This window comes from Fundulus heteroclitus, chromosome 21, assembly GCF_011125445.2.
Source record: "Fundulus heteroclitus isolate FHET01 chromosome 21, MU-UCD_Fhet_4.1, whole genome shotgun sequence".
Taxonomy (NCBI): Eukaryota; Metazoa; Chordata; class Actinopteri; order Cyprinodontiformes; family Fundulidae; genus Fundulus; species Fundulus heteroclitus.
Genome location: NC_046381.1, coordinates 40,546,091 through 40,558,785, shown reverse-complemented (window position 1 = coordinate 40,558,785; position 12,695 = coordinate 40,546,091). Strand labels below are relative to the sequence as shown.

The 12,695-nt window shown below is 41.9% G+C and overlaps 1 protein-coding gene across 1 annotated transcript; it reads left to right on the top strand.

Annotated features, from left to right (window-relative positions):
- Positions 1–918: 918 nt before the first annotated feature.
- lipib (lipase, member Ib) lies at positions 919–12,695 on the top strand. Its single transcript, XM_012856877.3, has 10 exons — positions 919–1,074; positions 5,910–6,301; positions 6,425–6,533; positions 7,629–7,730; positions 8,020–8,109; positions 8,191–8,358; positions 9,513–9,602; positions 9,690–9,798; positions 10,725–10,898; positions 12,168–12,695. The coding sequence occupies exons 1-10, from the start codon at positions 1,023–1,025 to the stop codon at positions 12,250–12,252; spliced, it is 1,371 nt and encodes a 456-aa protein (XP_012712331.2). The 5' UTR covers positions 919–1,022; the 3' UTR covers positions 12,253–12,695.

Genomic DNA, 12,695 nt, shown 5'->3' with positions numbered 1-12,695 from the left:
TTAATTAATTAATTAAGTGTCTTTGTCATGATTTGTAATTATCTTGATTGCATTCTAACGCCATTGAAAGTGAGGCATCTAGTTCCAGAGAAGGTAAATAATATAATTTAAATAAATCACGGTTTAGTAAAAAAGAACGTTGAAAATAATTTCTAGTCAATAATCCATAGAAAAGTCTTTAGTGGCATTACAGCATTTAAATGCTGTTTATAATTACTGAGCGGCTTTTTTGTTTTATCACGTTTTATCTCTGCTGTTTTAAAGATTTATCGGTGTTTTTTATGTTGTTTTTATCCCTGGTGTTTTTATCTGAGGTATTTTTATGGTGTTTTCTAAATGTTTTTTGTCTCTGATGAGGATGTCCAGGTCTCTGAGGACGGACACCCTCCTCACCATCACCCTCATCTTCCTCTCCCTCCACAGTCTCCCTGTCTGTTAGGAGTCAGGATTCGGGCTGGGCCGCTTCAAGACGTTGATATTACACACAGTCAGAAAAAAAACACGTTGATAAAATGAAAACATTAATTAAAACTTTACCTTCCTGGTGTATGAATAATTTTAGGCTGACAGCCTAATAAACCAAAAATATCCTTAAAAAGGGGAGAAACCCCTCAGTTGTTCTGTTGCTTTCTTCTCTGGGTCAAAGTCAAACATATTTTTCTTATGTTTTAATTTTTTATCCTTTATTTTGTAAAATGTTGGACTGACATCTTCCTCTCCAGATGTGATGAAGCTGCTGTCAGATTACCGACCCTCTAAAGTGAATAAACCGAGACTTTTCTCAGCGTAAAAGTGTAAAAGGTCCCGGCACGATAAATGTGATCGTCAGCCGTCCTTCATCTCTAAACTTCTAGAAACGGATCCTTTCAGCGAGCGAAGGCTCCTCCTCCTCCTCCTCCTCCTCCTCCTCCTCCTCCTCCCTTAAACTCCTTCAGCCGGCTTTCAGATGTTCTCTCTCTCAGATCGTCTCCTCCTCTGCCTCTTCGCCTCTTCGCCTCTTTGCCTCCGTAACTGAAGGAAACATGTTGCTCCACAGACTCCTGGCTCTGCTGGGACTCCTCACGCTCTGCAAAGGTAAGAAGCTCCAGCAGCTCAGCTCTCCTGCCTCCTGGAGCTCCTGCTCTCCACAGCGTCCGTCTCTACGGCTGATCTCTCATTGATTCAGGGGGAAAACAACCATTGAGCGTATAAATAGCTGTAAGTAGAGCATGACGGGAAGGCTTAGTGGGAAGATTACTTCCAGACGTCTCCATCTGGTAGATGGGATCGACTGTTTATGTCTGGAGGCTGCAGGTCAGCTCCTCCATGCTCTGTGATCGGACCCCCGTCTCACCTTTGACCCCAGCCGGGCCGTTCAGCAGGAATCAGCGGCCGGCTCGCTGACGGGGCAGGTGGAGACGGGATGAGGCGTTTTTTATAGCCTCCTGATCCTATTGAGGCCACAGTCATGGTTATGTGTGCTAATTGTCCAGCAGGAAAGGCCAAATGTCAGCGGCAGCTAGGCCTAAACGCTTCAGGAGACGCTCAGCATTCACCCAAAGAATAAAACCTACTGCAGATTTAAAAGCTCTCCTCAGGTATCAGCAGCATCCGCACCGATACGGTTTATTATTTACAGCTTGAGAACGACATGTCATCTCCGTCAGAGGACTGATTGAGCAGATTTAATGCAGGCACAGAGGAGACAGCCTTACTCAATGACTGAGGCCCAATTAAACGTTAAAACGGCGCTAACAGGAAGATGCTTTGATCTGATTGGCAGAGAAACAGGAAGCTGGGATGTTGAGTTTGCCTGAGGTTTTGGTACACAGCTTTAGGAGTGATGTAACGATCCATGTAATCATATTACACCTGACAGCGGGAGCCAGGTGATCGGTAATATTTATTAATGCGAGTTAATCCCCGTTACCAAACAGATGATGTGTAACAAGTTTATGAGCCACAGGACAACAACCAGGTTCTTCCTTCTGTTTAACGAGGTTAAACTGGGCTAATGAGCAGCAGCGGCCATGTTGGATTTTAGATTGGGTTTTAGTGTGAAACTTTTTAGTTATGGCTACAAGTTTCTCTCCAGTTTGGTTTTGTTCAACTTGACCCTCGGAAAGTCAAACTTCTAGTCATAAATTTTATTTATTAAACCTTTATGTAACCAGAAAAGTCACCATTTAGATTAATAATATGTTTTTCAGGGGAGACATGGCAAAAAAATAAATAAAAAACTAACCGATCCCGGATAAGTGAGATAAAAGTAGAAGACTTTTTTTTATTTTTAACAAAGCTTGATTTACAAAAACAATTTTGTTAAAAACAAGTGTCAAGTCAGTATAACTTAGAAATTATTTACATAACAAACTTGTTATACTGCAACTCTGCTTTATCTGACACATTACATAAAGTCTTGTAAAAGAGATAAAGAAAGTTTATAAAACATTACATGTAAAACATATATATATATATAAATATATATATATATGTTATATATAAATAGTATCTACAAAGACTATTTTAAAAAATGAAAACTGTAAAATGTTACGTCAGACAGAATTAAAAAGGCAGACTAGTCTAACCTTAGACTTGCTAAAAATCCTAACCTTTGTCTTGGAAGCTCCAGCTGTAATAAATCATCTTGAAAGACATTAAAAACAGTTTGTAAGTTCTTCAAGGCCATAAATGACTCCGTCATCAGCGTAAAAAATTAAATTTATGTCATCCACATTATAAAAGGAATGCACCGATATGCAACAATCACAGATATAATCCTGTTTTACATCTGTGTGAAAAGTTAGATGTTCTGCTGGTCAGTAGGAGAACCAGCAGGATTTATTCAGGTTAGCAGCTGTTAACAACAGACGTTTATTTTTCTACACTTTATGCAGTCAAACAGCACTGTGTGTGTGCGACAAATTCACTGAGATAAAAAAAAACATCAGAAGTGCAAACAGATTTGTGCAAAAGTTTATTCCTGTAAATGTTGCATAATTCCTGGCAGCCATATTGGATTTGAGGTTGGTCAGCTTACAACCTAGAAACTGGAAATAACATTTAAACAAATTTAAATGGTTTGAACCAAAAGACTGGAAATAATAGCTTTCCAAGTGAGAAACAAGTAGGCCTCTGACTATAAGCTGTTGGTAAACCATGACGGAAACCAGATATTTTCTCAGTTTTATGCATTCAAACACCAAACAAACGAGTTATGCTTCAACTCTCTGCGGGCAGCAGCCATGTTGGATTTGAGTTTGGGTTTGTTTTCCGAGTCCTGAATCCAGCTTCTTAGCTTTCCTTTTATTTGTGTTTGCCGCTCTTTACTTTGAACATCTGCATTTAAAAGTAGATCTCAGAGCTCTCTGGGTTTCACTTCCACCTTTTAGGCAAAGATGAGCCGCTAGTTTGAAGCAGGAAGAGCAGCAGGAAGAACACGGAAACCACAAAAACCCTTAAAGAGCCTCTGACTCAGGCTAGGACTCGTACCTGATAGATTCTGGACCCTCTGTAAATGGAAAACTACATTATTTTGTCTAGATTTTTAAATAAAGTTGGGTTGAAATGTTTTTATAATAATTTTTTGTCATTGCAACACATGAAATTTGTCCTCTACGTTTAATGTAGATCATCATATTTTACATCATATTTTGCCCCAAGTTTCATTCTTTTTATTTACTAAAAGCCTCAAGAGAAGCAGGGACTCCATGAAAGTTGAGTTTCCCACTGAACCTCCAGCAGTAATGGCTCTAATAAAACAGGCGGTGCTGTTGTTGAAGTTTCAGGAATAAAGCTGAGGTCCTACAGAAAGGGGAAAACTAACCCAACACTGACATTTTCTGCTGGTTTTTACCCAAACATGAAGCAGTTTTAATGCATGTCATCATCCAGCAGCAGTCAGGGGAGGTTTTCAGTCTATTTCAGTTTGCTGTTCATCTTTAAGCCTGGTTGATCAGGACATTATAACAGAGGAACAGAGCTAAAGATCAGCTGCCGCTAATGTAGCTGCTTAAAGAAGCTGACAGGATTTTCCCCTTTATTCTCTTTTAAATAAATTATTTTATCCTGTATCTTCTTTAATCTCTATGTGTTTCATTAAAATGTTAAAAGCCAGTGGATGTTTTATATCTATATATATATATGGTCACACATTAGTTCTCTCAGAGGTTACAGGAGGAACAGCTTCTGGTGAGCGGATCAGCTGAGATCATCAGGGACTCCCTGGCTTCCCCGATCACTAAGTGGATCGTTCCCTCACCCGATTAACCTGAAACTAATTCCTCATATGCAACAATGCTTTATGATTTGTCCAAAATAGTCACAGAAAGAGAGGTCGCTGCTGGTTTAAAGCTCCCAGGATAATTAGATGAAATAAAATGAAGGATAAAGCATCGTCTCTGTTGCAGTGCGTGGAGGCTACAGAGCCTTAAAATAGGCCGGATATTTATCCTGACAGCTAATCAGGTCAGAGACAACAGAGACCTGATCTCACCGTTCACACTTTAAATCACCATCTGCACCGTTTGAACTGCGCCTGCAAATAAAGTTTCACATTTCAGGAAATCCCAGGAGCTCAGATTAGCTGAACCATTAACGGTGCTGTTACTAATTCATTGTGGTACAGTTTAATAAACATTCATACCCTTTTTAATGTTATCTATTTTAAATTCCCATATTTTTTGTAAATTCATGTGGAACAATGACTTTCTCCTTTTTACATATTTAATGTCATACGGAGGAAGCTTTTTCTCACATCAGTCCAACAATTTAAAATATGTAATGAAGCTTTGCAATCATTTTTAGAAAGTAAAAACAAAAATGGAGGATCGTGTTGCGTTTTTAAACATTTCCCTAAAGCAGCGTAAAGTCAAACTGAAATAATAGAGTTTATCTGGATCAACTATCACTAAAGCATGTAAGCTTATTCAGAACACATTATGGATAAAATGAGTAACAGTTCTGCTTGTAAAAAACAGCATCAGAACCAGCTTTAACTGACAACTTTGTGACAACCAAGGAATTTGACTTTGGTTCCACTTTGCTCTCAGTGAAGACATTAAAAGTATTTTAAATGTGTGTATATATGTTTTAATCACACTGAGGTCAGGTCGTCAGAATCAGCGGCCCTCGGGCTGAAGGACGTACATGGTGAGACGTAAACCCAGCCCCCAACCCAGGCGTCCCACCATCCACCACCGCTCAGACAGGCAGATGGTCCCCACAGACCCTCAGCAGCACGACTGGGCACCGAGCAGCATCAGGGGCCCCCAGAGTCCACAAGCCACAACTCAGAGCTCAGGGGAGGAGTCGCCACCAGAGTCCAGAATATCCCTCGCTTCTCTGTCAGGACAGGAGTTCTGTGGGGATTTGGCCCAAACTCCCACAGAACACCACCACACCAACCCAAGAGCGCCCCCACATGGTCACATAGTTTATAACTGAACATTAAGAATGCCTTGTCTGACACTCAAGCTTTTAGCATGCTGATGGGGGTTAATCTTCATGTGTTAATCTTCATGTGTGCAAACAGAGAGTATGCATAGCGTAGCATGAGGTTAAGTAATATTATTGCTGCAACATATGAAGCATTTATGTAAATCTCATTACAGTGGAGCATATGTGCCGTAAATATGACCCCCCCACCCCCCCCCCCACCCACCCCAACAGCTGCAGAGCTCAGAATGTGTGCTCTGGTGTCAGGTCTGCAGAAGGTCGATGCAGGATAATAGAAACGTACACCTTTATATTCTTTAGATTTTTACCAGGTTATAAATTCAGATTAAATACTAAATAGAATATTTATCATACAGAAAAAGATGTAATGAAGTCACATTTGTTATTTAAGACCAAAGTGGGGTCACATGTTGCTCCAGAATAACTCCTCTGATTTCATCTGACATTAAGTGTCTTCCACCATGTGAGTCCAGGTCAGGAAGAGACGGCCACAGAGGAGCCCTGCGACAACTTCACGGACCTGGACCTGTCTCACTGCTTCATGGGAACCAGCCTGTACGTCCGCCTGCTGCTCTACACCCGCGCCAACCTGGACTGCGGCCGGGAGCTCAGCCACCACCGCCTGTCCTCCCAGCCGCTGCTGGACCTCCACCGCCCCACCGCCTTCGTCATCCACGGCTACAGGCCCACCGGCGCGCCGCCCATCTGGATCAACCACATAGTTCACCTGCTGGCCGAGCAGGAGGACATGAACATCATCGTGGTGGACTGGAACAAAGGAGCCGCCAACCTCAACTACTTCACCGCCGTCACCTACACCAGAGAGGCCGCTCTGAACCTGACGGGCTTCATCAGAACCATGCAGGTGAGTGAACAGCAAACCAGCCGCCGATACGGGCCCAAAACATCGTTAGAACCGAGCAGAGAGCTGGAAAGTCTAGTCTGTCGTTTAAAACAGAAATAATGTTGCTTGAATGTGTTGCTGCAGGAAGAAGGAGCCTCTCTGAGCTCCATACATGTCATAGGGGTCAGCCTGGGAGCTCACCTGGCCGGATTCGTTGGAGCAAACCTGAAAGGAGCAATCGGTCGCATCACAGGTAAAAAACGTTAATGAAATGATGAAAGGAACGAGTTCAGTCTTATTCAGGCTAGTGATCAGCAAGGTTACAAGTTAACAGGTTTATTTATCTGCTGTCAGCGTCACAACCAAACAGGTTTGGTCCCCAGAATGAGAAATAAAACGAACAAAAAGAACAGATAATGATAAAGAAAGTAGAATAGGTTCAGCAGTGAATAACAACAGAATAAGAACAAAGCCGTTTTAGGAGAGTCTGCATCCATGTGGGACGGACAGGTGAGAAAAGTGACCTGAGAGGAAATAAACAGGAAACAGTGCATGAATGAATAATAAACATGGCAGAGGGGACAATATTAGGAGTAAAATTTAATTGCACATATCCTCATCACCTGCACATGCATCCATACTCAACATTTATGTACATGACATGGGTCAAACTCAAGGCCTGCGGGCCGAATCCGGCCCGTCAAAACAATTTATCCGGCCCTCAGGAGCCAAGAAAGGCACATCATGTCATAAAGTAGAGGCATGTATTCTTTTAAAGTGTATAAAGTGGCTAAAACTGAGCCTCCTGTAGTGAATGTTGATTTATTTTACTGTGTAGTAACAGCATCCTGCCACTAGATGTCAGCTTTCCACAACACATTAAAACAACCCAGAAATGTCCAAAAAGAGAAGAAGTGATGCAGAATGATGAGTTTAAAGTGTAACTCACCCCAATATCAACTTTCTTTACAGATAAACTGTTTAAACTGGACCTAAGGTGCTACTTTTATGTTACTGCGATTATTTTATATTTCTATGTGTACTGAAATCAAATCAAAAGTATCATCTATACCGGCCCTTATAATGATTTCATGATGGCAAAGTGGCCCAATATAGAAATGAGTTTAACACCCCTGATATACATTTTCCTTTCTACAGTAAACTTCTATTTTGCCTTGCAAAAGTATTCATACCTTCAATCATATATTTTATGTTACAACAACTAACTTGTATTTGTTGAGGTTCTATGGGACAGATCAAAACGAGGTCCGGTTCTTAACGAATGATCATAAAAGCTGTGGTGCTGAAGAAACGTTTCAGCAGAAAACTTTTAACGTCTCTGCTGCAGGTTTGGACCCGGCCGGGCCGATGTTCACCAGCGCCACGCCGGAGGAGAGGCTGGACCCGTCTGACGCCATGTTTGTGGACGTCCTGCACACCGACATGAACTGTGAGCGTGTGATTCAGAGACTGTTTGGTTCTGTAGCTGCAGGAGAGGAAACAGAGGCTGGTGCTGAGTTGTTCTTCTGTCCGGTCAGGAACTTTCTGCACAAAGACAACAAAAACACAGAATCCATCCCAGAGTCTGGCTTTTTAACTAATAAGAATTAATGCTTAGTTTCTAATGGTTATAAAACGTTACATATTGACTGATTACATTGGTGAATCCTTCAAAGCTAAATAAAGACATCATGTGAATAAAACAGTCCTAATTAGAGCCGTTTTTTTCCTGCTGACAGCATTCGGACTCCGAGGAGCTCATGGTCACATCGACTTCTACGCCAACGGAGGAACCGACCAACCAGGATGTCCTAAAACCATCTTCTCAGGTAAGATCCCCATCCAGCTCCGCCCTCAGATGCTCAGCCATCACCTCCTGCTCAGAACTCCTCCCTCCCTTCATCCTGCAGGTAAATCTTACTTTGTGTGCGACCACCAGCGCTCGGTGTTCCTGTTCCTGTGCGCCCTGAACCGAACCTGCCACCTCACCGGCTACCCCTGCTCCTCATACAGCCGCTTCCTGGACGGCCAGTGCCTGCAGTGCGAGGCCTTTAAACCCGCGTCCTGCCCTGTGCTCGGTAAGTCCAAGAGAGCCTGAAAGCCCGTCTGACTGGTGATGGAGAGTAACTGTTCATACAGGTCATGAAGCAGAGAAAATACACAGTGAAAAAGACCTTTTCTTTCTAAATGTAGCTTTTATATACTATTTAAAGGAGCTATAAGTATGATATTTCCTGTAAAATCAGCCTAAATAATTCTCATTTCTCACTCAGGATGAAAGTAACATTCCCTAGATCAATCGGTTCTCTCCATCAATAATTTCTTAGTTGTGTTTTTCTCCTTTCAAACCTAGAGGAACTCCAGAACTACTTCAGTTCAGAGTGTAGCTCGTGTTTATTTCCTGGTTCCTCAGCCAATCACATGAGAGTTCCCTGGGTTCCCAAAACAGAGCATTTGGGATTTTATTTTGGCTAAAAAGCAGCAGCCTGCAGACATGGAGGCCAATAAGAGAAGAAGACCAGAAATAAAACAGAATACATCATTATATCCATGTCCTGTGGAGGTACAAATTCACAACAGCAACAGACATTTAAAAACGGCAGACTAGATTGTTGTGATTGGCAGCTGTAGTACCAATTTGAGCCACAGGTGTCAGTATTACTCATAGCTCACTTAATCTAGAGCAGGGGGTCAGCAACATGTGGCCTGTGGGCACCAAGTGGCCCCCTGGGGACCACATTAGCCTGTTCCAAAAACAGCTACATCTAAAACTTTATTTTACTCTGTTACTCTTCCTGTTTATTCACACTTACATTTATATAGATTTAAAAACAACAATATGTACAACAAAGCATGAAAAATATTTTTATTTTACTTAAAGTTAAGGTGAACCCTGACTCTTCTAGTATAAAGGTCAGTACTGGTATGAAGTAGCTCTCAGTTTCAAAAAGGTGGGTGACCCCTGCTCCAGAGTGTAATTCTGGTGTCTTCTGTCTACGTGTCTTTTTGCCGCCGTCACGCCTGAATTTCAACATGGGCTCTTTCTTAAAGGCTAAATCTGGAGTTTACACCTAACAGGAGTTCAGTTGACAGATGGTCCCACCTGAGCTGTCTTTTTTAAGGCAGAGTCACCTACATTTGTGTCACTCTATCTCTCAGAATCCCACTAAAAGCATCAAAGTCGGTGTTTGTTACCTGAATCCTCCCTGAAACTCCTGATCTGTGCCTGCAGGCTACGACGTCAGCCAGTGGAGAGATGCTCTGGTGCAGCTCGGACAGACCAAGGTCTTCTTCAGCACCACCGCCTCCCTGCCCTACCAGAGTGAGTCCTGCAGGAATGAGATGAAAGCATGAAGCATGTTGCTCTGGTTGAACTGTAACATTCTGTGTGTGTCCTGTGGGGGGGCAGAGCTCAGCTACAGAGTGGACATGGTGACGTGGAACCAGTACCTGCGCTGGGGGGTCGTCTACATCCGTCTGCACAGCGGCAGGAACTTCACGGAGGCCCGGATCGACCAGTGAGTCTGGGTCTACTTTTTTTATTATTGCAAAATCACAAGATAAAAAACAAAGATTGGCCAACTGTACGTGTATCTCATACTTAACATCAGCTCAGATTAAGCCAGATAATGACTTCCTTTCAATCAAAGGAGCCAAAACCGTTAAACAGAACACCAAGACAGCAGTAAACAAGTAAATAAAAGCCATAGAATAAATAAAAAACATAATTTCCACTGTCTTTGGGAACCAGTAGGTCTGGTTTATGTCAGATAAAACATGAGACGTGCAAAAAATGCAGAACTGTGCAGAAGTCCAGATACAGCTCTTTAAATTTCCCTCCCAATCAGCCAGACCCTTCTTTAATCCCTTAAATTGGTAGTTCTCCAGTTTCTGAAAGTCTTTTCTTTACTTTTTCTCTATCTTAAAACCAAACTCAGACCTTTGGGTCATTCAGACATAAAAAAGCCCCTAAATTCAAGTGAGGACCAAGACAACATTAACCCAGAGATTAGTATTTCTATCTAACGTTGATGCTTTCTGTGTTGGAGAAAGATAACTTGGCAAGAACCAGACAAAATACTAGAGACGAGACAAAGCTGCTCCTTCTGTAGCCAGCAGGGGAATTTTTATTTCAAGATTTCCAGTCACATCTTCATTCAGCAAGAATCCCTGTGTTCACAACCTTACCGTCATCTTTTATAAGGTTTAATTTACATGGATGTGTGTGAGGGGTGTTCTAGTTACGTATCACAACAGATGTTTCCTGTCATTCCTGGAAAGAATCCTTTTATAACTGTGAAAACAGGGAATAGCCAAACATTAATGACCCTTGATATCATTAGGAGGATCTCAAGTGTTAATGAAATACAAGTTTATCAGAACAAAGTTCATCATAAGGTCCAGTTGTTGTTACCCTGCTAACCCAACCTCCCATACCTGGCAGTAAGCTGCTGCGGTTCGAGCAGTTCACCTCCACCCGGCTGCTGGCCCAGTTCGACGACGACCTGCAGCCCGTCCAGAAGATCTCCATGCGCATCAACACCGGGAACATCATCGGCCCTCGGTACAAAATCAGGCTGATTAGAATCCGCTTCACGCCACTGGAGCGTCCTGACAGGTCAGCACCGCCGTCATTTAACTCCGTTTAGATGTTTTTATTTTCATAAAACATGCAGGAATAAACCTGTTTTTGGTGGTAATAAAAAGCCATTTTACCGCTGACTGATTTCAGGGATGCTGCTGATGGTCTGTGTTATAAACGGTGAGACTATAAATAAATAATAAATATTTATTTAGGTTTGAAGTTAACAGAAATTAAACAAAACCAACCATAAAGAAATTAGAGAAGAAATATGTGTACAAAAAAGATAAATTAATGTATAAATACTAAGAATTGTAAACATACCGCACAGGACATATTGTGAGATAATTAAAATTATCTATATTGTACATATATTGCAAGTAGGGCTAGACGAATTTGCCAAAAATATAAATTACGATATATTTCAACTATAAATGCGATTTAATTTAGACTTTTCTCTGCATTAAACCACAAGCATCAATAATGGCCACTAGATAAAGATGTTTGTTAACAAGGACTAAAACAAGAAAATTATGTAACTGTTTTTATTAATGTAAATCTTATTTTTCAAGAGAACAGCTTTTAATTAAAATGGACAACAATCCTCAACATAAAGAGCAACAAATACGTCTATGTATTAATCTGATTGACCAGAACTTAATGCTGTGGTGAGATTCCTGAAAGTTTCTGGTAAAAAGTCTCATTATATAAACTCTAAAAGAAGTAATAAAATTTAATTATTTCACTGCTACAACTATCTTCTCTTCCATGTGGATCAAACCCACATTAAACATAATTACCGACACCTAAAGGATCCATTAATTGTTACGTAGCCAACAACTGCAGATCTCTGCAATTTGGAAATTGAGTTTTTAAAAATTGAGATTATATTGCAAATTTAATTAATTGTGCAGCCCTAATTGCAAGCTGTAAAATGTTGTGCTTTTCAGGACACTTACGGTCACCAAACAAAAGCATAAGAGATAAGCCACAGAACTAAGAGTCATTAAATTTACACTAAAATAAAAGACTTCATAGAAGGTTAACATGTAAACAGAGAGAAGGCTCTGGACCTCATGCTGGAGATGTGAGCTGGAGGAACACCAAAGAAAACCTAAATAGTTTGGATAAAATCTGACGATAAATTAGGTATGTTGTTAAAATGGATCAAACTAATTAAAAACCTGAGAGGATGTCTGGATTCAGGGAGACTGAGGCGGCTTTAATGTTCCAGGCAGCGGGTTAAAAGAGGCCAAACGTTGTTTTTAACTCTTATTTTAACGCCTATAACCTGCTGTCCAACAGGCCGGTCATGTGCCGATTTGACATCATCATGGAGGAGAACATGGAGGTGGCGTTCAGACCTCTGCCCTGCGGCGGCCGCCTCTGACGCTGAGGCCGGACGGACCGACGCCTGACGCCCTGCTGCATCCGGGTCGGTTCAGGACCTCCATCCGCCTCCATCCGCCTCCATCCGCCTCCAGGAGAAGCAGCGCTGCCCTGCGACCTGCCGCTGTGGGTTACCCCTGGTCCTCAGGACGCTGAGAACTACAGGACAGATCAGAGGTCCTGCTGGGACAGAGAGTCTCCAGTCGACTTGATGAAGCCCAGCTTCAGCTCGACTGGGATTGTTCTTAAGTTTTTAGTGTGAAACCCGTTTCAGGGCCTGTTTTCAGCTGTAGGAGTCCGTTTATTAACCAGGCTGACAGGAAATAAACCGTCTGCTTCAGGAGTAATCACATGTTCGTTATACTGCTGCAGCAGCTCGCTGACCAGGACTCATTTAGCTTCCATCTTTTAAAGTGGTCTTAATAAACAGCTCTGAGGACTTTC